The following is a 23,222-nucleotide window of genomic DNA, read 5'->3' as shown; positions in this document are numbered from 1 at the left end:
TGGAGAATCCCGTGGACGGAGGAGCCTGGTGGCCTACAGTCCACAGGGTCGTAGAGTCGGACACGACTGAGGGACATCATTTCACTTCACTTCTAACTTAACCCCCACTTTCATCTCTGGTAACCATAAGTTTGTTTTCTCTCTGTGTGGATCTATTTCTGTTTTGTGTATGAGTTCTTTTTATCTTTTTTTTTTTTTTGAGATTCCAAGTGTAAATGATATATGATATTTATCTTTGGCTTACTTCATTTAGTGTGGTAATCTCCAGTTCCATCTATGTTGCTGCAAATGGCATTATTTAATTATTTTTATGGCTGAGAAGTATTCCATTATGTATATGTACCATATCTTCTTTACCCATTTATTGTCAATGGCATTTGAGTGGCTTCCATGTCTTGGCTAGCCTAGAGATTAAATTCCAAACCCTTTAACATGGTGTAGACTGCCTTCTCACACCAAATACTTGAAACATCTTTCCAAACTCACATTCACCTACTGACTTACATTCTACACCTATCACTCATCTCATACATACCAGGAGATCATTTACCTCCAGGTCTTCAGTTATGCCTTCCCTTTGCCAGGATAGTGGAGGCGGAACGTTGCAGTTCCAGACAAACTACTTAATATCTCCTAAAATTCTGCTCAAAAGTTACCTAACTTTTGAAACCACCTGAACTCTTTCCCATTTTATTTTCAGACACGTTAAGGGGTTTCTTGAGCTAGGCATCTTGGCTTCTCCATTAGAAAAGTTCTAATATTTGGGGCCATTTTTCTAAGCCTAAGTTTCTTTGTCAACCTAATGATGATAATCATGCTGTTCTCTACCTTATAGAGTTACTATGGAGATGTGTCAGGTAATTAACCACTCCTGGTTGGGGCTGGGTATCTTCTGCAGTCCTTTTACAGGTTCAGGTCGTTTAACATCTGCAGCTCCTTCAGACAGTACATGGTAATACTATGCTCATCTGGAATCAACCTCACTTTGCATCTCTCCAAAGCACCTTAAGTGTGGAGTAAATTAATTTTCAGCATGTTAGATGCAGTCTCAAGGTAATTTTCCATGATACTTCCCAGCAGGGAGGCTTTGAAATAACATCCTTCTTCTAATTAGTGCTATGTACTATGCTGTGCTCATCAGCAGATGGGATTTACCCTTGCACATTTGGACTTGACAGAGGTCAGCCCTCAACTCTCTCTACATGTCCTTGTATGCTCCTGACAAGTTGGCCTCTTTCCTTTCCTTCTTTCCCAGCCCTTCTCATCATACCCTACCTCTTAGTCTAGCCAGATCCTTAGCTCATTGGCTGAAATTAATTATGAGCCATATTTACTGTCCCCAGACAATAGAGGACATGGGGACAGGGACCTTCCTAACCTTTTCTCTGCCCCTTAGAGCCATTCTTGGGTTCAGTTTCATTAAAAAAAAATAATGTAACTAGGATTAATAGCATGAACATTTATTACTATCACTAGCATCTTTGCCTTTCATGTCATTATTAGACCTCTTTCACAGAAGAGAAAACTAAGCTTGAGAGGTTAAGTAAGCAGCCCAAATTCACACAGTTCCTAAGTGTCAGCATCAGAATCCAACCTAGGCTTTACTCCAGAGCTGAGATATTAACCACAATTCCTATACCACGTTTCTGTGTCAGATGGTTATCTCCTTCAAGGTTATTTTCAGATTCAACAGGAAGGAGATTTCTGGATCAAATAGACCTGAATCAGAAATACCTGACATCTTCACAGGAGGGGAGAAATCCCAGGACCTTTGTTTAAGGGCTTCCCAGCCTGTGATCGAGGAGCTTCACATCATGTCTTTCAATGGAAAACCTCCATCCCCAGCCCTTTGGAGAACCCTGCATGGGAGGGAGGCAGCCCGTATTTTCTCCACAAACCACAGGACCCTTCCTTGATGGTTACACAGGATGATCTCAGCAAAGCTGACAAGATGTTTCCGTATTTGTTAAACAAGAACCATTTGTTTAGCTCAGGAGCATCTGTTAAATAAACAAGATATCTGATGTGCCATTTGCTCATTGGAAATTAACAAACCCTTTAAAAAATGGCAATTTGTCAGGAGTTATATGAGGCAGAATTCATTCTCAGCAAGTGCACACATTGAAACTTCCTTCCTGAGCTTTCTAGAATCCCCCAGAGCTAGTTGCACAGAAAAAGTTCAGTTTAATTTTACCATCATTAAGGAAAATATGCAGACATGTTGGGGGAAGTGAGGCAAGTGTCCTGTTAAGGAAATGAAGGACCCTGGAGAATGTGTCCTCCAGAACAGCTGGCGGGAGCTAGCCCCCTTCTGGTTTGTTTTTCCATTCGGAGAATGTATGTCCTCTGGTTGGGAGGCACTTTTTTTTTTCTTTTTTTCCCCTTCTTCCATGCTGTTTCCAAGAATCATTTGGTAAACTTGTCATTAGCCAGCATCATTCCTGCATGTGGCTACCTGGGAGGGAATGGAGGAGGGAAGGGTTTAACTTACTGTAAGGATAAAGGAGATAGGGAAAATAGTGAAATGAAAAGCTGTCACGTCTCTTAGGGATGTAGTGCCTACTACTAGAACACTGGCTAAAGTGAAGTCTGAGTATAATCCTATTTTTCCCGTGAAACACAAATGATTCACAGTGTTGGCCCATTTTGAATTCATCCTTGAATGACCGCAATGTGCTGGCCCCAGGTGCCCCAAGCAGAAGGGACAGTGAGTGATAGTTAGCATTTACCAAGTGCAGGTGCCATGCTAAGCACATTACTGGCATCATTTAGTTATATGCCCACAAACCTGTACTGTTACTCCCATCTACAGATGAGGAAACCAAAGCTTAGAAACAGGTAGAAATGGGATTTAGACTCACATAGTCTGAATTCCCATTGATGTGGTCATGATGTTGTATTGTCTCTGTTAGTCTGAAGAATCAGGGTCCCTGGGATGCTAGGTGTGAAGACTGAGCAGGGCAGGCTCCACGCTCAGGAGCCCTGCTCTGGGCCAGAGCAGAAATATATTCAGCAAGATCTTCCTGAGATTCCTGGGAAATGTTGGCTGCCTTGAGGCTCATAAGCTGTTCTTTGGTGCTTAGTCACTCAGTCATGTCAGACTCTTTGTGACCCCATGGACTGTAGCCACCAGGTTCCTCTATCCATGGGAATTCTCCATGCAAGAATAGTGGAGTGGGTTGCCATGCCTTCCTCCAGGGGATCTTCCCAACCCAGGGATCGTACCTAGGTCTCCCACATTGCAGGCAGATTCTTTACTGTCTGAGCTACCAGGGAAGACCAAGAATACTGGAGTGGGTAGCCTATCCCTCCTCCAGGGGATCTTCCCAACCCAGGAGTTGAACTGGGGTCTCCTGCATTGCAGTCAGATTCTTTAACAGTTGAGGTACCAGGGAAGCCCCAATTTTTGCTGGATTACAATTCAAATTCTTTATTTAGAGGGTCTTTGTGGGTGGGAGGGGCTATTGAACCAGGCGAGTTCTCAGGCTTTATATAAGTGAGTCCCTCTGGACTCTAGTTAGAAGCTAAGGAATTAGCTGACTCTGGGCCCAGAGCAACTTGCTGCCTCATCTCCTCACATTAGCCCTCTTAGCAATTGATCTTGTAAACTTTCTGAATCAGAGAAATTAAAGATGAAAAAGGGCCTATTAACTGATGTTGCTCCAGCCCTGGACTAAGCAGAATGGCTCCCAGGAGAGGAATTCAGAGCATCTGGTTCAGTTTAATTGTAATTGTCCCAGAGGGTCTGACTTCTTGCTCTTCCCCCAGGCAGCCCTTCTCCAGGATGGCAGATGCAGGTGTGAGCGATGTCGCAGGGGAGTGCACTGTCCTGTGCCAGGGCTCCGAGTCCTCACCTAGGTCTCAGTTTCTAGGGAGTTTTCATGTGTTGCCTCTGGAATGTGCTGGGGTTTTGGGGGTAGATGCTGCTGCTGCTGCTAAGTCACCTCAGTCGTGTCCGACTCTGTGTGACCCCATAGACGGCAGCCCACCAGGCTGCCCTGTCCCTGGGATTCTCCAGGCAAGAACACTGGAGTGGGTTGCCATTTCCTTCTCCAGTGCGTGAAAGTGAAGTTGCTCAGTCGTGTCTGACTCTTAGCGGCCCCATGGACTGCAGCCTACCAGGCTCCTCCGTCCATGTGATTTTCCAGGCAAGAGTGCTGGAGTGGGGTGCCATTGAAATAGCTCTAACTCCTAGATAGAAGCTGGTGATTTTACCTGTTTCTCCTCTTAGCCAGGAGATGTGCCTTCAGCAGTGTCTATGCAGGTAAAAGGGAGTGTGGGGGCTTGGAACAGAAGTGGGAGTCAAAGACTGACAATACACTGGGAAGACCTGGCATGAGTTGTTGAGTATTCCTGAGCCTAGGAATGTCTTACTATCAAAGACTTACTATCACAGACTTTGATCCTCACAACAAGACTTAGAAGTAAGTATGTTATTATTCTCTTAACAGAGAAGGGGATTTTGAGGCTCAGAGAGGTCAGATGAGTGTCAAGGTCACGTAACTTGGTGGGGGAGCTAGAATCAGAGAGAGCTTGGACTGCAAAGCCCCCTCTTGTCCCTGCTTCTTAGTGAAATGCACTGAACAAGATAGAAATGCGGAAGAGGAAGAGGCAGGAAGGGACTGGTGCTGACTTTGAGTTGAAATGGCTGATACTCAGATCAACCAGGTTTAGTGTCCTGAACTGGGAAGCCTGGGCATGTGGCATGAGCTCTCTGTGCAGGTCTCAGTTGCAGAGATCTTACAGTGTTTGCAAATCTGTTAGTATGTAGGCTGTGTTCCCTTCCAGGCCTAGGAAAGCGGGTAATTCACTCATGTATCCTCTGCTTAGAGAGTGAGGCTGCTGGGCAAAGGTGTTTAGTGACTGATCCTTGCATCTTAAGTGCAGCTGGTTAGCATTCATTGGCTCTGCTGCCCCTCCCTAGATCTCCTCACTTGTTACTGAAGATCTTTGATTCTTTCAGTTACTTTTTTTGGGCTGCTATTGGCTGAGGGTCTGGACATTGCCATGAGCTGCTGGTGGTTGACTTTAGGTCCCAGGATATTATTCAGGAAGGGCAGGCCTATGTAGATAGATGAGTGTCTTGGGTCCTGGCACACATGCAGGGTGAGAAGCATGAGTGAGACCCCTGAATGTAGAAAGCAGAGAAGTACAGAGAGGGAACTGGGGATCGGGGATGGGGGTGGGAGGGGTCATCAAAGAACTGCCTGTGCCACAGTTTGTCCCCACGTTGTCCCTAAAAGAGTTGTTTGAAGGAACAGGAGACTGTACACTTCTATTTTCCACCCATCCATGCCTTGTGTTTCTAGGATTAGTTTGATCTGTGTCACTGTGTCACTCTTTGGGACACATGCAGTAAAAGGAAGCTCTGTTGAGGTTAACTAATGGGATCATCTGAATCTTCTCTCATCTCCTTTTCCAGCTGAGGAATCTTGGGTAAGCCACTTAAATTCTCAGGATCTCTATTTATGCATTTATTTTTTTGGATCATGTGGTAGCTCTGTTTTTAATTTTTTGAGGAACCTCCATACAGTTTTCCATAGTGCTGGCAATTTTTTTCCCAGCAGCAGTGCAATAAAAATTTCTTGTTCTACATCCTTGCCAACACTTGTTATTTCTTGTCTTGTTGAAAATAGACATTTTAACACGTGTGAAGTAATGTCTCATTGTGATTTTGCTTTGTGTTTCCTTGATGATTATTGATGTTGAACATCTTTTTGTATACCCTTTGGCTTTCTTTATATATTTATGCATTTTCAGTTTTGGGCAATACATGCTTCATAGATTTCTTCTTAGAATTAAATGATGTAATGATGTAAAGAAATGAGGTGCCTGGAACATTGTAGCTGATAAACACGTGTTGGCCATTTTCTCACCTCCCTCCTCCTTTCTCCAGTGGAGAACGGCAGGCTCCATGGTGCATCATAGAATGTCCTCCAGGGCTGAGTCCAGTGAACCTGGGTTTAAATCTGAGAGCTGCCACTTATTAGCTGTGATGACTTAGACAATCCACCAACCTAGCTCCTCTGAGCCTATAGTCCCTGGCTAGTGAAATGCAGACAAAAATTAGAAGTTTTGATCATTGGTTGAATTTCATGATTAGGTACCAGCTTTATGCTAGGAAGTGGATTCACCATAGTGGACAAAGCAGGCAAGGCCCCCTCCCTTTAGGAAACTTACATTCTCGAGGAGAGGCAGGCATTATTCAAATAACCACACCAATTATTATGTCTTAAATAGTATCCCACACACTAGCTATCAGTACCTGAGCATCAGTGATGCTGTGGTTACCGTCTTCTTTATGAGGGTCCCATGTGATTACAGCCTCTTTCCTCACATAATTTCCTGTTGTCTTCCAGACCCATTTATACACATGAACCCATGTGTATAAAGCAGAGACCCTTTTCTCTAACTATTCCTTTCAGCCCGGGTTAGGTCTGGCACAGCCATTAATTAGTAATGGCTTTCCCATGAAGTGGTTGTCTTTGTAGGCTCTGAGCAAGCATGTCCATGCTACCATAATGTACCAGAATGTGTGCCCCTAACAGTCCTGAGGCAAAGATCAGGAAATTCTGTTTTTATTCTCTTCAGAGCTAAGATACAATTAAAAATGTTACCACAGTAATTGGCAACATCCATTAACTTGATGAGAATTGCCAGAGGCAGCACATTTTCCCCCTCTTCTGCACATTATTAGCCTATAAATATACCTGGTTCCTTTCTCTTTCTTCTCTAGAATTTCTACAAAATATCCACCCAAGCTGTCTCCTTAATGCCCTTTGCCTTTTAAAATTAACTCTCTCAGTTCCTCCAGTACTTCCAGTCCATACCACACAATCTTGCATCTAATTACATGTGCTGATGTACGGGGAAGCAGCTGGGGAAAGCCCACAGCACTGAGAGCTCTGGGCTCAGAGTCAGCAGAGTCTGGTGGGAACCCCAGCTCCACCTGGTTATCTTGAGTGACTTTGGCTTGGGGTTTGATCATCTGCAAAATGGGAACAATACCTGCTAGAAATAAAACAGTGAGATTACAGGAGGATGATGGGAAGGTGCTTTGTAAACTCTTGCATGTGGGGCCCTCCAGATCATTGGTCCCCAGCAGTAACTTTGTCTTCCTGCTCCCTCCTTGGTCTTTTGGTCCCCATAGAGGTGCAGGGCAGATGGGATTTGGTGGCACAAGACTGTTGAGAAAAGCCCTCTTCAGCTGCAGCTGCACCCTGCCAGTGGCTAGCAACACCTCAGGGACCTTTCCAGCAGGAGGTTCCTCTCCCTTCTGATGCACTCACTTGATTAGAAAGATATCCCACCCCTGCCTCAAAGAAGTAGGGCAGAGCAGGATGGAACAGGGGCTTAAGAACAGTCAGTGCAAAGGAAGAGCTCATGTACCTCCATCCTCCACAGCCATAGAGCCTCTCAATGCCAGAGAGCAGAGGGGGAGGGGATCCCGGCATCACCCACCCCACACCTGTGATTTGCAGAGAGAGGAACCGTGCCCAGAGGGGTCAAGTGACGTAGCCAAAGCCACAGTACTAGACTGTGACCAGAACTAAGGTCTTTGCCCCAGCCCAGTGCTCTTTCTTCTACACTCCAATGCAAGTTTTCCTTAGACACTTTTGAAAGGTTGTTGTTGAACCATGTAAAGATGCCGGGATTCTTGGCCTCCAGAGGAGAAGAATTCAATCTGGGGCGAGAGACGAGGCTTGATCGCTCAGAGCTTTTGTGTAATAAAGTTTTATTAAAGTATAAAGGAGATAGAGAAAGCTTCTGACATAGACATCAGAAGGGGGCAGAAAGAGTACCCCCTTGCTAGTGTTAGCAATGGAGTTATATACTCTCCAATGAATCCAAAGAATGTCTGGAGGTTGTAAAGACCTCACCAGACCTACTCCCATAATTTAAATTTTAAGATAACAGGATTAGCCAGAAGGTTTAATCCAGAGACTATCTTCAGGCAGGATACATTATTGTTATACAATCCTAAGGAATGTCGAGGAAAGAAAAGTTTGTCCTTTCTTCCTCTTTGAGAATTCCAGACCCCTCTCTCCTTGGGGACCCCTAGACTTCTTATCAACCTGCCTAGGAAATGACTTTCTCACTTTCTACACAATCAGTGGTATTCAGATCAGTGTATGTCTGTGTGCACATCTTTGTGTGTGTCTGAATGTAAGATGCCAGGAACCATTGGGAATATTCTCTAAATATGTGCACATGCTATTTCATGTTCATCAAGACAAAACAAGGAAGTTTTGACTCTTATGGAAAATTATAGATTTAGAGAGGTTAAGTAACTTGCTCAAAGTCACACAGCTAATAGAAATAGAGCCAGGATTAGAACCTAGGGCTGATGATTCCAAAGCTCCTAACCACTGGACATAGAAGAGACAAGTTCTTGTCCTAAAAACAGACTATGGGTTGAAAATAATACCTAGTGTGATCGGGCAACCCCAATAAACACTGACTGTGTCATCCCAGACTCCAGTTTAGGAAATGTGGGGCAGTGAGACTTCTTTTTTTAATAAGATGATGTGATTTTTCTCATTAAAAAAAATTATTTACTTTTAATTGAAAGATAATTCCTTTACAATATTGTATTGGTTTCTGCCTTACATCATCATGTATCAGCCATAGGTATGCATATGTCCCCTCCCTCCTGAACCTTCATCCCAGCTCCCACCCCATCCCACTCCTCTAGGTTGTCACAGAGCCCTGGTTTGAATTCCCTAAGTCACACAGCAAATTCCCACTGGCTATCTATTTTACATATGGTAATCTATATGTTTCCATGCTACTCTCTCTATTTGTCCCACTCTCTCCTTCTCCAGTACCCCAGCCCGCAGGGAAGCTTTTGTTCCTTCCTAACTGTCTTTGAGCTCTTTCAAATCCTAAAAGATGATGCTGTGAAAGTGCTGCACTCAATATGCCAGCAAACTTGGAAAACTCAGCAGTGGCCATGGGACTGAAAAAGTCAGCTTTCATTGCAATCCCAAAGAAAGGCAATGCCAAAGAATGTTCAAATTACTGCACAATTGTACTCATTCACACGCTAGCAAAGTAATGCTCAAAATTCTCCAAACCAGGCTTCAACAGTACATGATTGGTGAACTTCCAGATGTTCAAGCTGGTTTTAGAAAAGACAGAGGAACCAGAGATCAAATTGCCAACATCCACTGGATCATCAAAAAAGCAAGAGAGTTCCAGAAAAAACATCTGCTTCTGCTTTATTGACTATGCCAAAGCCTTTGACTGTGTGGATCACAATAAACTGTGGAAAATTCTTGAAGAGATGGGAATACCAGACCACCTTACCTGCCTCCTGAGAAATCTGTATTCAGGTCAAGAAGCAACAGTGAGAACTGGACATGGAGCAACAGACTGTTTCCAAATTGGGAAAGGAGTACGTCAAGGCTGTATATTGTCACCCTGCTTATTTAACTTATATGCAGAATACAGCATGCAAAATGCCAGGCTGGGTAAAGCACAAGCTGGAATCAAGATAGCCTGGAAAAATATCGATGACCTCAGATGCACAGATGACACCACCCTTATGGCAAAAAGTGAAGAAGAACTAAAGAGCCTCTTGATGAAAGTGAAAGAGGACAATGAAAAAGTTGGCTTAAAACTCAACATTCAAAAAACTAAGATTATGGCATCCAGTCCCATCACTTCATGGCAAATAGATGGGGAAACAATGGAAACCGTGACTGACTTTATTTTTGTGTGCTTAAAAATCACTGCCTGTGGATGGTGACTACAGCCATGAAATTAAAAGACGCTTGCTACTTGGAAGGAAAGTTATGACCAACCTAGATAGCATATTAAAAAGCAGAGACATTACTTTGCCAACAAAGATCTGTCTAGTCAAAGTTATGGTTTTTCCAGTAGTCATATACGGATGTGAGAGTTGGACCATAAAGAAAGCTGATCACCAAAGAATTGATACTTTTGAACTATGGTGTTGGAGAAGACTCTTGAGAGTCCCTTGGACTGCAAGGTAATCAAACCAGTCAATCCTGAAGGAAATCAGTCCTGAGTATTCATTGGAAGTATTGATGCTGAAGCTGAAAGTCCAATACTTTGGCCACCTGATGTGAAGAACTGACGCATTGGAAAAGACCCTGATGCTGGGAAAGATTGAAGGTGGGAGGAGAAGAGACGACAGAGGATGAGATGGTTGGATGGCATGGCCAACTCGATGGACACGAGTTTGAGTAAACTCCGGGAGTTGGTGATGGATAGGGAAGCCTTGTGTGCTGCAGTCCATGGGGTTGCAAAAAGTCAAACACGACTGAGTGACTGAACTGAACTGAATTGTTTTTATTTAACTGATCTCTATTCTTTATTATATATTTATACCCTATTTCTCTCTCAAATTATATCCTACCCCACTTTCTAACCCCTCCACTACCTCTGGCTCCTGACCCTCATTTTTCTGCTGGGGTCCATGCTGCATACACAAGAAGCATTTGGGAAGTTTCAGGTATTGGCTCAGGACCTCAGTGAATGAGAACATGAGAGGATTCCCACAATGCACTGCCATTTGGGGGTCACACAACACATGTTGTGATATGTTAAGCATATCCCATAGAAACCAAAAATAAATAAAGATAAAGCAACATTATTAGGTTGTTCTAAGTTTTAAAAAAATTGTACTGGAGTACAGTTGATTCAGTTGTCCCTGGTGGCTCAGATAGTAAAGAATCTGCCTGCAATGTAGGAGCCCCAGGTTCAATCCCTGGGTCTGGAAAATCCCCTAAAGAGGGGAAAGGCTACCCACTCCCATATTCTTGCCTGGAGAATCACATGGACAGAGGAGTCTGGCAGACTATAGTCCATGGGGTTGCAAAAAGAGTCAGATGTGACTGAGCGACTAACATTTAACTTACAGTTGATTTGCAATATTGTGTTAGTTCTTGCTGGACAGCAAAGTGAATCAGTTACACATATACATATATCCTCTTTTTTAAAAGATTCTTTTCCCATATGGGTCATTACAGAGTATTGAGTAGAGTTCCCTGTGATGTATGGCTGATTCTTATTATCTATTTTATTATACATAGTAGTGTGTACATGTCAGTCCCAATCTCCCAATAAAACATTTTTAAAAAGTACAGACTTTCCTAAGTAACAGTTTATAAAAGATGTTTTAATAGAAATTAACTTCTAAAGAAACAGAGTGAATGTACCTACAGAAAGACAGGAATTTGTCCAACGTTATGGAATGTCACAGATTTTAGTTTGCAGGAAGCAATTCATAATTCCTGGCATGGTGGCTTTTCACTGACTTCAGATCCTTTCTTATTCTGTCTCCAAAGTGGTCTCTTATGACTACTGCTCAGTATTCTCCTCCCCATCATGTCTATTTGCACCATCACACCTTGGGTCATATCATCCCTCTCTGCCTTCTGACTTTCCAATCCCACACATTCTTCAAGCCTGCTCCTTGTTTCCCCATCGCTGTGAAACCCTACCTGATCCCCTGCACCTTTCCAATAAGACTGAAATTCCCTCTGTGTGTTACCCCATAAATACCTATTAAAGGTACTCTCAGGAGATAGGTAGTGGGGTCTGAGAATGAACATTCCAAAATCTAATGGCTGGGAATAAGAGCATTGCCTGTTCTCTGCAGTCCCTCTACAAATGAGGCAATGTGCTTGGTCTGTTTAATAGGATCAAATAGTTTTCTATGAGCAACCTTTCCTTAAGCTGTGATCATATGACATGATCTTGTTTTCTAGAGCTATGCTAGTCTATAGCCCATATGTATGTAGAAAACAAATGGGCTGTGTGGTAGACTGGTTGGCAGCTTCCTAAGTGCTCACACATAGTGAGTATTCAGTAAGTACTTGCAAAGGGATTACTGGTTATATTCCTAGTAGACCAGCTGTTCAGTTGCATTCAGGGAAAACCTCACGGATTGTCACTATATTAGCACAATCACAAACCCCAGTGACCAAAGCTTAGCTTCAAATTGCTACTGCCAGCATGAGCATGATATTAGCTATGGTTCACTGAGATTCTTCATTTGAGTTCAAACTCCTCATCTGTTGCAAGTGACCTCCTGATGTGTGTATGCCTTGTCCTGAAAATAGTTCATGTGACTGCTGAATTTCATTCTAGCCATTTAGAATTTAGAAAGGTATTATATTAAATTAGACCATGCGGTTTCTCTTTCCTTCCTTCCTCCCTGGCCCCTGCCTTCCTTCCTCCTTCCTTCCCTCTCTCTTGCCGTTCCTCCCTCCCTCCCTTCAATACTGCTTCTCTGGTAAGGAATACTATACTTGTGTCCCTGGATAAACCTATATCTTCTTATATATCTTTACATGTTATGAAAAATACTTAGTCTACCACATGAGATGCTCTCTGATACTTCCATTCCATATTTTATAAAAAATAATTGGGGTTTGATCCGCTAGATGTATTTTACAATCCACCAGTAGAACATAGCCTATTGTTAGAGACATACTGATACAGTAATCAGTAGCCCTTTTAATTTTCTGGGAGAACCAGAATGCTGAAGGGACAGTAGCTAACCCTTATGTCCAGAAACGGCTCTGCACATGCTGAGCAACTTTTAGAGAGCATATTAATGATGATTCTGGGTATGGGAAACAGTAACTAATTTTGTTGTTGTTCACTTGCTCAGTCATGTCCGACTCTCTGTGGCCCCATGGACTGTAACGTGCCAAGCTTCCCTGTCTTTCACCATCTCACAGAGCTTGCTGAAACTCATGGCCATTGAGTTGGTGACGCCATCCAACCATCTCATCCTCTGTCATCCCCTTCTCCTTCTGCCTCAATCTTTCCCAGCATCAGGGTCTTTTCCAATGAGTCAGTTATTCGCATCAGGTGGCCAAAGTATTGGAGCTTCAGCTTCAGCATCAGTACTTCCAGTGAATATTTTAGGTTTAATTTCCTTTAGGATTGATTGGTTTGATCTCTGTGCTTATTGAGAGAGATAAAGAGAAAGAAAGAGAGAGAGACATTATTAGAATCCCAGAAAGGGAATGCATTTAGACCTCACAAAGGTCCCTATCCCATAACCTCACAAAGTGCCTTCTTTCTTTCTGTCTTTTTTTTCCTTTCATCTCTGCTTCTCTCTTCTTTCTGGCTGAATAGTTGAAGGTGTCCAAGACAAGTTTCTCTGAGTCTCATGCTACAGTTTCTCAAAGCAGTCCTAAAGTCTGGGAAACGTGTCTCTGAACCAGCTTTGGTGAGGATCTCCCCTGGTCTAATCGGCTATAGACAGGAACAGAGCCATGTAGTACAACATGGGCATAGGGTTCTACACCTAGACATCTGTGGATCTGGGAGGAGCCAGCGGTTGACCGAGGCAGGGATTATTGTGATGCAGGAGAGCTCCCAGAGTGCCCACTAGAGGAGCTGTATTCATTTGAGCTAGATAAGATCCCTGGGTTTTTGTGGCCCTAGTGTTTTCAAAGGATGGTCGTGCATTTGCCAAGCAAATCACAGATGACTGTGTTTGACAGATCCAATATTGCTTTGAGGATAAATGGTGAAAATAACAGCATAATAATGGAAAATGAAGACTTTATTTACTTAATTGCCTAGAGATTAATTAAACAGATGAAATCTGTTCCACCATATTATGGAACCGTTTTCAACATTTATCCTAAACATACTGTTGGGGTTATTACTACTTTCGTTTCTGTGTTCATCTATCTACTCAGGCGATATTTAATAATACAGAGCAAGAAGGCACAATGGTAGGCGCTAGTGGAAAAATAATTTAATCAGATCTAAATCGTATCTTTAGGGACAGTACAATAAAGAAGGAGAAAAAAAATTGAGGTACACAGATAATTGATGGTGGCATAAAATGAATTATGTGTGAATCTGAGATCCATCTCTTTCTCACTCTGTACCAATGATTAGGCAATTTGCCATCTCAAAATTTTCATTTCCTCATCTGAAAAAAAATTATACTGCCAATTTCAAAAGTTTGTTTAAGAATTAAGAGAGACAACATATTAAATTAATAATAAAAGGGGCCTTTCCTGGAGGTCCAGTGGTTAGCACTCTGTGCTTCCACTACAGGGAGTGTGGGTTCGATTCCTGGTTGGGGAACTAAGATCCCACATGCCACATGGCCAAAACAAAGATGATAATAACACTTTTGGTACATTAGATACTCAATAAATATTACACTTAAAAAGTATTAGTTCCACATAATGTGAGCTGTATATTAGTAAGCATTACATAGAGTTAGTTGTTGAAGTATGCCTCTATTTGAAATGTTTACATGCATTCAGTTCTCATAAAAACAATGCAAAGGGTGCTATTATGATATCCCCAGTGTGCAGACTAGAAACATGCAGCAAGGAGATTGAGTTAATTGCCTGTGATCCCAAGGCAACTGAGTGATGGAGCCGAGACTTTAACTCGGAGTGCCTGATTCCGGACTGTATGCTTTTAACTACCCCACTGATATATAAAAAGGAAGGGATATTTCAGCTTGGTTTGTGAAGGTTGCATTTCAATCTCTAATGAGTGATTTTCAACTCTGACTGCACATCCTTATCACTCATGAGCATCTAAAAGCTATTGATTCCTGGATGATACTCTAGGGTAGTGGTTCTCAGAGTGTGTTCCCTGACCATCAACATCATATGTTTTATGTGTTTGCTAAGAATGCAAATTGTTGAGCCCTACCCCAGACCTCTCAAATACAAAACTCTGAGGCTGAGCCTAGCATCTGTTTTAATAAAAAGATTCTGATGTAGCTAAAATGTGAGAGGACGATTGCTCCAGACCAATGAAACCAGAATTTACGGGATTGGGACCTGTGCATTGGTATTCAGTATTTTTTAGAAAGTTTCTCATAGCATTATAATGTTTAGTCAAGATCAGGAGGCTTTCATGGAATGTGGTATTGAGTTGTACCATAAGTGGGGATGGAGAAGGAAATGGCAACCCACTCCAGTGTTCTTGCCTGGAGAATCCCAGGGACAGGGGAGCCTGATGGGCTGCCATCTATGGGGTCGCACAGAGTCGGACACGACTGAAGTGACTTAGCAGCAGCAGCAGCAGCAGCATAAGTGGGGAATATGCAGAAGGAAATTTCCAGGTGGAGGGTCAATTTGAGCCAAAACACCAAGGACGAGAATGTTGGTGGTGTGAGCTGGAGAAACATGTTGAGACAAGGTTATCTTGAAATTTAACAGTCTAGCAAATCATTTAGTCAAGCATTTGTCCTTTGTCCCCTCAATACCTCCCTCATGTACACACAAATATCCAGTGTTCTTATTTCTGGGGAAGATTTTTCTCTAGAATTCACATCCACAAGGAGAGAAAAACACACCAGAGTTTAGCTCTGTCACTTCCTCACGGCAGCCCAGGTGCTACAAAGAGGCTGTCCTGAGGTTCTGAACTGGGTTTGAGAGCCACATGACACTGGCTAATAACTGTGTGTCTTTGGACAGTTGTGTGAAGCTCAGTTTTCTCATCTGCTTAGTGAAGGGGCTGAACGAGATCATGGGCTCGCAGTTGTTGCGCCCAGCTCTCTTGGGCATGGTTGTCTGGGTGAGCCGTTCCTGATTCCTGATAAGTTCCTGTTTGATCTATTGCACGTGTTAGAACTTGGAGACTGTATATGAACAGAGAATTCAGTTGCTAAAAATAAGTTTGAAAGCCACTTGGCCTTTTGCAGGTACTTCCATCAGTAACAGCTGCACTTCCGTCATAGCATCTGTGAACATGTGGTTCTGACATAACATCTGTGAGCATGTGGTTCCAGGTGCCACATGAAGTTTCAGTTTCTTCCCTGGAGGCTTGGCCGTGGCTTCTTATGTCCTTTCGTCCCCTGTGTCCTTGGTCCTTGCTCAGATCAAGAACTCTCAGTTTTGGAGAAGAATCCCTATCTTTCCCCTTTAGGGTTTCAAATGATCCTTGTGTGCTGATGCTGAGTTTGGTAATTGTTATAAAACTAAATATTGTAAAGTTTAAAAAAAAAAAAGAATAAAAAAATAAAGATATCTTTCTTTCACTGAAAAAAAAAGAAAAAAAAACTAAATAGCCCCAGGAGGAAACCACTTCACACGTTACTCAGGTCTGTGTAGATTCATTACTGTTTTCTCATCAGTTGAGTAATTTTCATGATAAAAAAATGATCTGGGACATAGACAGGAAACTGAGATCTTGTTTGAGCCTAAGAAAAGTTTTCTTTAAGACCCAAAAGTGAGCTCAGGGCTTACTTGGGGCCTTATGAAGTTTTGCCTGAGTGAAAGTGTTATAATCATTTATTCAAAACATATTTGTTGATGGTCTACCAAGGATGTTACCAAGGATTAAAAAAAAATCGAATCCTACTTCTTTGAAATTTGTATCTAAGTAACGCACTGGTCATAACAAACTCTCTCTACCAACAACACAAAAGAAGACTCTACACATGGACATCACCAGATGGTCAACACCAAAATCAGATTGATTATATTCTTTGTAGCCAAAGATGGAGATGCTCTATACAGTCAGCAAAAACAAAACCAGGAGCTGACTGTGGCTCAGATCATGAACTCCTTATTGCCAAATTCAGACTTAAATTGAAGAAAGTGGGGAAAACCACTAGACCATTCAGGTATGACCTAAATCAAATTCCTTATGATTATACAGTGGAAGTGAGAAATAGATTTAAGGGACTAGATCTGATAGACAGAGTGCCTGATGAACTATGGACGGAGGTTTGTGACATTGTACAGGAGACAGGGATCAAGACCATCCCCATAGAAAAGAAATGCAAAAAAGCAAAATGGCTGTCTGAAGAGGCCTTACAAATAGCTGTGAAAAGAAGAGAAGTGAAAAGCAAAGGAGAAAAGGAAAGATATAAGCATCTGAATGCAGAGTTCCAAAGAATAGCAAGGAGAGATAAGAAAGCCTTCCTCAGTGATCAGTGCAAAGAAATAGAGGAAAACAACAGAATGGGAAAGACTAGAGATCTCTTCAAGAAAATTAGAGATATCAAGGGAACATTTCATGCAAAGATGGGCTTGATAAAGGACAGAAATGGTATGGACCTAACAGAAGCAGAAGATATTAAGAAGAGGTAGTAAGAATACACAAAAGAACTGTACAAAAAAGAGCTTCACGACCCAGATAATCATGATGGTGTGATCACTCACCTAGAGCCAGACATCCTGGAATGTGCAGTCAAGTGGGCCTTAGAAAGCATCACTACGAACAAAGCTAGTGGAGGTGATGGAATTCCAGTTGAGCTATTTCAAATCCTGAAAGATGATGCTGTGAAAGTGCTGCACTCAATATGCCAGCAAATTTGGAAAACTCAGCAGTGGCCACAGGACTGGAAAAGGTCAGTTATCATTCCAATTCCAAAGAAAGGCAATGCCAAAGAATGCTCAAACTACCCCACAATTGCACTCATCTCACACGCTAGTAAAGTAATGCTCAAAATTCTCCAAGCCAGGCTTCAGCAATACGTGAACCATGAAATTCCAGATGTTCAAGCTGGATTTAGAAAAGACAGAGGAACCACAGATCAAATTGCCAACATCCACTGGATCATCGAAAAAGCAAGAGAGTTCCAGAAAAACATCTACTTCTGCTTTATTGACTATGCCAAAGCCTTTGACTGTGTGGATCACAATAAACTGTGGAAAATTCTGAAAGAGATGGGAATACCAGACCACCTGACCTGCCTCTTGAGAAACCTATATGCATGTCAGGAAGCAACAGTTAGAAATGGACATGGAACAACAGACTGGTTCCAAATAGGAAAAGGAGTACGTCAAGGCTGTATATTGTCACCCTGCTTATTTAACTTCTATGCGGAGTACATTATGAGAAACGCTGGGCTGGAAGAAGCACAGGCTGGAATCAGGATTGCTGGGAGAAATATCAATAACCTCAGATATGCAAATGACACCACCCTTATGACAGAAAGTGAAGGGAACTAAAAAGCCTCTTGAAGAAAGTGAAAGCGGAGAGTGAAAAAGTTGGCTTAAAGCTCAACATTCAGAAAACCTAGATTATGGCATCCAATCCCATCACTTCATGGCAAATAGATGGGGAAACAGTGGAAACAGTGTCAGGCTTTATTTTTTGGGCTCCAAAATCACTGCAGATGGTGAGTACAGCCATGAAATTAAAAGACTCTTACTCCTTGGAAGGAAAGTTATGATGAACCTAGATAGTATATTGAAAAGCAGAGACATTACTTTGCCAACAAAGGTCCATCTAGTGAAGGCTATGATTTTTCCAGTGGTCATATATGGATGTGAGAATTGGACTGTGAAGAAACTGAGCATCGACGAATTGATGCTTTTGAACTGTGGTGTTGGAGAAGACTCTTGAGAGTCCCTTGGACTGCAAGGAGATCCAACCAGTCCATCCTAAAGGAGATCAGTCCTGGATGTTCATTGGAAGGAATGATGCTAAAGCTGAAACTCCAATACTTTGACCACCTCATGCGAAGAGCTGACTCATTGGGAAAGACCCTGATTCTGGGAGGGATTGGTGGCAGGAGGAGAAGGGGACGACAGAGGATGAGATGGCTGGATGGCATCACCAACTCGAAGGACATGAGTTTGAGTGAACTCTGGGAGTTGGTGATGGACAGGGAGGCCTGGCATGCTGTGATTCATGGGGTCACAAAGAGTCGGACACGACTGAGTGACTGAACTGAACTGATAGAAGACATACAAGGGCAATTGCATAAGTAATGTGATTAAACCGTGCAAAGCAGTGAATCTAAGACTTGGCTGTGCATGGAAATCATCTCGGAGTTTAAGACATGCAGATGCCTTGATCCAACCCCAAAGGTTTTGATTTCATTGGTTTGGGAAGGCTTCAAGACTCTGGATATTCCAAGGTTCCCCAGTGACTCTTACAGGCAGCCAAGTTTGAGAATCATCAAGGTAAGGAAGCAGATAAAGTTCTTCTTTATCTGCTGGAGGGAAGAGGCCAACTAAGCAGTGAAGGAACGGTAAGAGGTATCTGGAGAAGAAAAGGGGCAGGGAGAGAGTTGGATACAAGGGCACTGCAGGCAGAAGGGATAGGAGTCAAGACAGCTGCTCTAGATGGAGAACTAAGTCAGTCAGTCTGTCTAGTTCTGGCCTAGTTCCTGTGTCATCTTAGACACATGTCCATTGCTCTGTGCCACAGTTTCCCATTCACTCAAATATAACTAATGATAACTGTTCTCCTTACCTTAAGTGTTTTGCTTTAAGGTCAAATGAGATGAGGAAAAATTAAAATATAGTATATTGATGATCATTAAGCAAAAAATAAAGCACTAGAGTAAAAACCTCTTTCATTCAGCTTCTTTGGGGAAAGAACTATTTCACATAAATGAGCCTTGTCTGTTGCTGAGCACAGGCTTTCTCCAGTACAGTGAGTGGGGGCTACTCTCTAGCTGCAGTGCTTGGGCCTCTCATTGCAGTGGTTTGTTATGTTGTGGAGCACGGGCCCTAGGGCATGGGGCTCAGTAGTTGTGGTACAGAGGCCTAGTTTCCTGGCAGCGTGTGGGATCCTCCCAGACCAGGGATTGAACTCATGTTCCCTGCACTGACAGGCGGACTCTCAACCACTGGACCACCAGGGAAGCCCGCATAAATGAACTTTTTAGTAACTGAAGTTTAGCTATTCAACAAAATGCTGCTGCTTCTGCTAAGTTGCTTCAGTCATGTCCGACTCTGTGCGACCCCATAGACAGCAGCCCAACAGGCTCCACCGTCCCTGGGATTCTCCAGGCAAGAACACTGGAGTGGGTTGCCATTTCTTTCTCCATTGCATGAAAGTGAAAAGTGAAAAGTCGCTCAGTCATGTCCGACTCTTTGAGACCCCATGGACTGCAGCCTACTAGGCTCCTCTGTCCATGGGATTTTTCAGGCAAGAGTACTGGAGTGGGTTGCCATTGCCTTCTCCATTCAACACAATAATCATTAACAAAAATCATTTTATTTTTCCTAACATAGGTCATTTGCAGCCCTATTTTCTTAAACTGAGTTAACTGATATCATTAGTCCTCTGCTTCCTGTTTTCTCTGCCTGCAGCCTCTTGGCACAGATGTCAGATAGTGAACTGTGATATAATAACAGTTAGGGCCTTAGGACCAGAAGATGCATAGTAGATTTATGGTGTGGAAGATTGGGTTTTGGGTTCTTTGGTCTGTTTTTCATAAGTTTTCTATTTGTCTTGCTATCTGGGTACCAGCTGTTGATTCTCATTGTTTTAATTTGACTTTTCCTTTCTAACTTGCTGCCTCTTATCTATTCAGAACTGAAAAAACAGAAAACCAATCTTTGAATGAGACTGAAAATAAGTAGAAAGACTAAGTGTCCAATTTTGCTGCAGAGAGTGGGTTATGCGATGTCTTTAGTATGTGAATGTTTTCATGTCTGTGTTGCCTTTCTAAGCTGACTTTCTGGGTCCTACTCTCGCCTGGCTATCTTATGCAAGACTGGGCTCTATATGTGGAAGGTTGGAGGCCCACAGGAATTAGATTGTAAAGATTTCTCAGCCTTCCTTTTTCTGGCTGTTGGCCTTAGAATTCTAAGGTTCCCCATTCCTACCACCAGAATTGTGTCCTTGTCAGACCAGATATTGAATATTTGTTAGCAAATATTTATTGTTTACAAGGTAGAGGTAAGGGAAGGTAGATAGGTCCAAACTCAGGAGGGCAGGAGTGTCTGGAAGCAAACAGCCAGAAGGGAGGTTTAACCACTTTCCCCAGGGAGAAGAAAGTGGTATGGACTATGGCACCTCAGGTGGAATGGAAGTCATAGAAATAATCAGGTGCGACATGGCAGAGGGTCCGTGACAGAAGTTTAGACCAGCTTTACTATGGGGCACATTATTCTGTGCTCTTTTTGTTTCTATGTTTTTGAGAGTTAGTGACTCCCTGGCAGAGCTCCAGGACACCTGAGTTGTAACCATTACAGGTGGCAGCTGCCAGAGGCCACCACTCTGCAGGGCCTGGGAGTCATCATATTCTGTGGATCCTCAGTACAAGACAGGCCTCCTTTAGAAAGCAGCTTTCTGAGTAACAACCCCAGATGCCTCCCCACATTGTTGTCAGCTGTCCTTGTCACTGAGCTTCTGACTCTCCTTTCCTCCCCAGGTCAGTGGCCGGACTGGATAAGGAGGCAGACCTGGTGCACATGGAGGTGCGGACAGCGGATGGATGTGAGTGCTGTGGCTGCTGGCGGGGCGGGGAAATCTGCCCGCGGGCCTCTCTCCTCCACCCCCACCAATTTGCATTTTAATGACTTGGGAAGATGAAAAGCCCTGCGCTCCCTTACCGCCATATCCATCTTTATTTCCTAGAGTGGGGGAGAGGCTTTCAGTCCCCAGGGAGATGTTTCATTGAAATAAACTCTCAGGAATGAATTTTCTGGGGATGGGAGTTAATGAGATGAATTTTGAGGCTCCTGTTAGTAATTTCCTGGCATCTTCAGTGTAATTCAAATAGGAATGTCCATAGCTCATCGTGGTATTTTGCATTCACATGGTGAATTGCAGGGATTGCAAGCTTTAAAAAAACTAAACCTTTACATAGTCAAGATTACGAAAAAAATGTAACTGGAAAAATTATTTGCAAAACTATTTGTTCATCCGTTCAGCAAATATTTAGGAATGGCCTACTGTGTGCCAGGCAAATTTCTCAGCCCTGGAAATACCATGCTGAGCAAGACCTCTATTGTCCCTGCAAATTAGCAATGGAATCCAGGATTTCACTCCTTAGTCCATCATGCACCTATATGCATCTTAAACAGAATTTGACTGATAAAGTATCATTTTGTACCAGCTTAAGACTAAACTGAAATTGAAAGTATCCATAGGGGCCTTTCCTGTCCAATAAAAAAAAGATCAACTTAAAATGTATTAAATATGTGAATATATATGATATACATGAAATATGTAACATATATGAAAACTAATTAGCATATTCTAGGTCATAAATAGACCCAAATAATCCATGAAATTAACAGTGATCTAGCAGTGCAGCAGATCAAAGTACCATACTGTGAGTTGAGGTCCTGGATTCTGCTACCCATTAGCTATGAGACCGAGACCCCCTAACCGCTCTGTTCTCCAGCTCCCTATTATCTGGGGACACTCATCCTTGCCCTGCTCACCTCAGGGTTATGGGTTGAATGTACAAACATAAGGAGATTGTGTTTGGCCTGTATGCTGACATTAGGATATCATTCAGGATACATTAAGTAAAGAAGCTGCGTAAGCTGTGTCCTTGGGAAATCGACTGCTTTTGAGGCCAAACACAGATGTATGATAAAAACATGCACTTTGGGGAATATATTTTATTTGCTTTGTTTTTATTTTTAAAAGAGTTAGAAGGCAATTGACATGTTACTCTATGCCTCTCAGTCTACTGAGTTCCTTCCTTCCTGCCTTTGTTCCTTTTTCTTTTTTGATTCTTGAATAAATGTAAGTCTCTGAAGCATCCAAGGATAAGGGATGACCCACACTGTTTGTACATTTTTTTTTTTTTTAACAGAAAAGCTATTTAAGATTTAGGGAGATAATGCCACATATCCAAATTCAGTGATCATAAGTGTGGTGAAACCTGAATTCTAAATTACTCTTACTGGTAAGGAGAAAAAAAAAAAAAAACAAAAACAAAACTGGAACACTGGAGGAAGGATGAGATGGAGGGGTTTGAAGGGGTGTAGTAGAGGAGCCAGAGGGGAGAAGACAGCAGCTCTCAGAAGATGAACCACAGGCCAGTTTTCAGGACAAAGCTGGCCCTGGCCTTGATTGCATGTCAACCTTTTTAAGCCATATATGTGATCTGTGGTATCTGCCTGTGTGACCTTCTACCTGATACAGGAATCCCTTCACCAACAACCCCTTATAGTATGTCCTCAGGTTCCATGAGCTCAGGCTTAACACATGTCCTTTTTTGTTGCTGGACAAATAGCAAAGTTTCTGTCCCTTTTAAAAAAAAGTAATTTCTTACATTAAGCTTAAACTTATTTTCTGAAAGTTCAAGAATTCTGGTCCACATTAGAATAAGGCCTATAGTGCAGGATTGCTGTGGAATTTTATAAGATTAAAAATGCAAAACACATAGAAAAGTTCCTGGCCTTTTGTCAAAAATTGAAAAAAGCAGAGTCAACTTAAAAAATAATCACAACTTAAAGTTGAGAGTTATGTTTTATTTGGTGGGAATTTTTAGGACATCACGCCTGGGAGACAGCATCTCAAGTAACCCTCAGAGAGCTAATCTG

The 23,222-nt window shown here is 42.5% G+C and overlaps 1 protein-coding gene across 3 annotated transcripts in view; it reads left to right on the top strand.

Moving 5' to 3' along the window:
• The window catches only part of SORCS3 (sortilin related VPS10 domain containing receptor 3), a 633,894-nt gene that overhangs the window by 435,540 nt on the left and 175,132 nt on the right, over positions 1–23,222 (top strand). For all 3 annotated transcript variants that reach the window (XM_027529080.1, XM_027529079.1, XM_027529078.1), the window contains one exon: positions 21,092–21,156. In XM_027529080.1, the coding sequence (XP_027384881.1) occupies positions 21,092–21,156 (65 nt within the window). The remainder of the gene's footprint in view (positions 1–21,091; positions 21,157–23,222) is intronic.

The sequence above is a fragment of the Bos indicus x Bos taurus genome, chromosome 26 (assembly GCF_003369695.1).
Source record: "Bos indicus x Bos taurus breed Angus x Brahman F1 hybrid chromosome 26, Bos_hybrid_MaternalHap_v2.0, whole genome shotgun sequence".
Classification (NCBI taxonomy): domain Eukaryota; kingdom Metazoa; phylum Chordata; class Mammalia; order Artiodactyla; family Bovidae; genus Bos; species Bos indicus x Bos taurus.
Note: the sequence above shows the minus strand (reverse complement) of the source record. Positions and strands in the feature narration are given on the sequence as shown.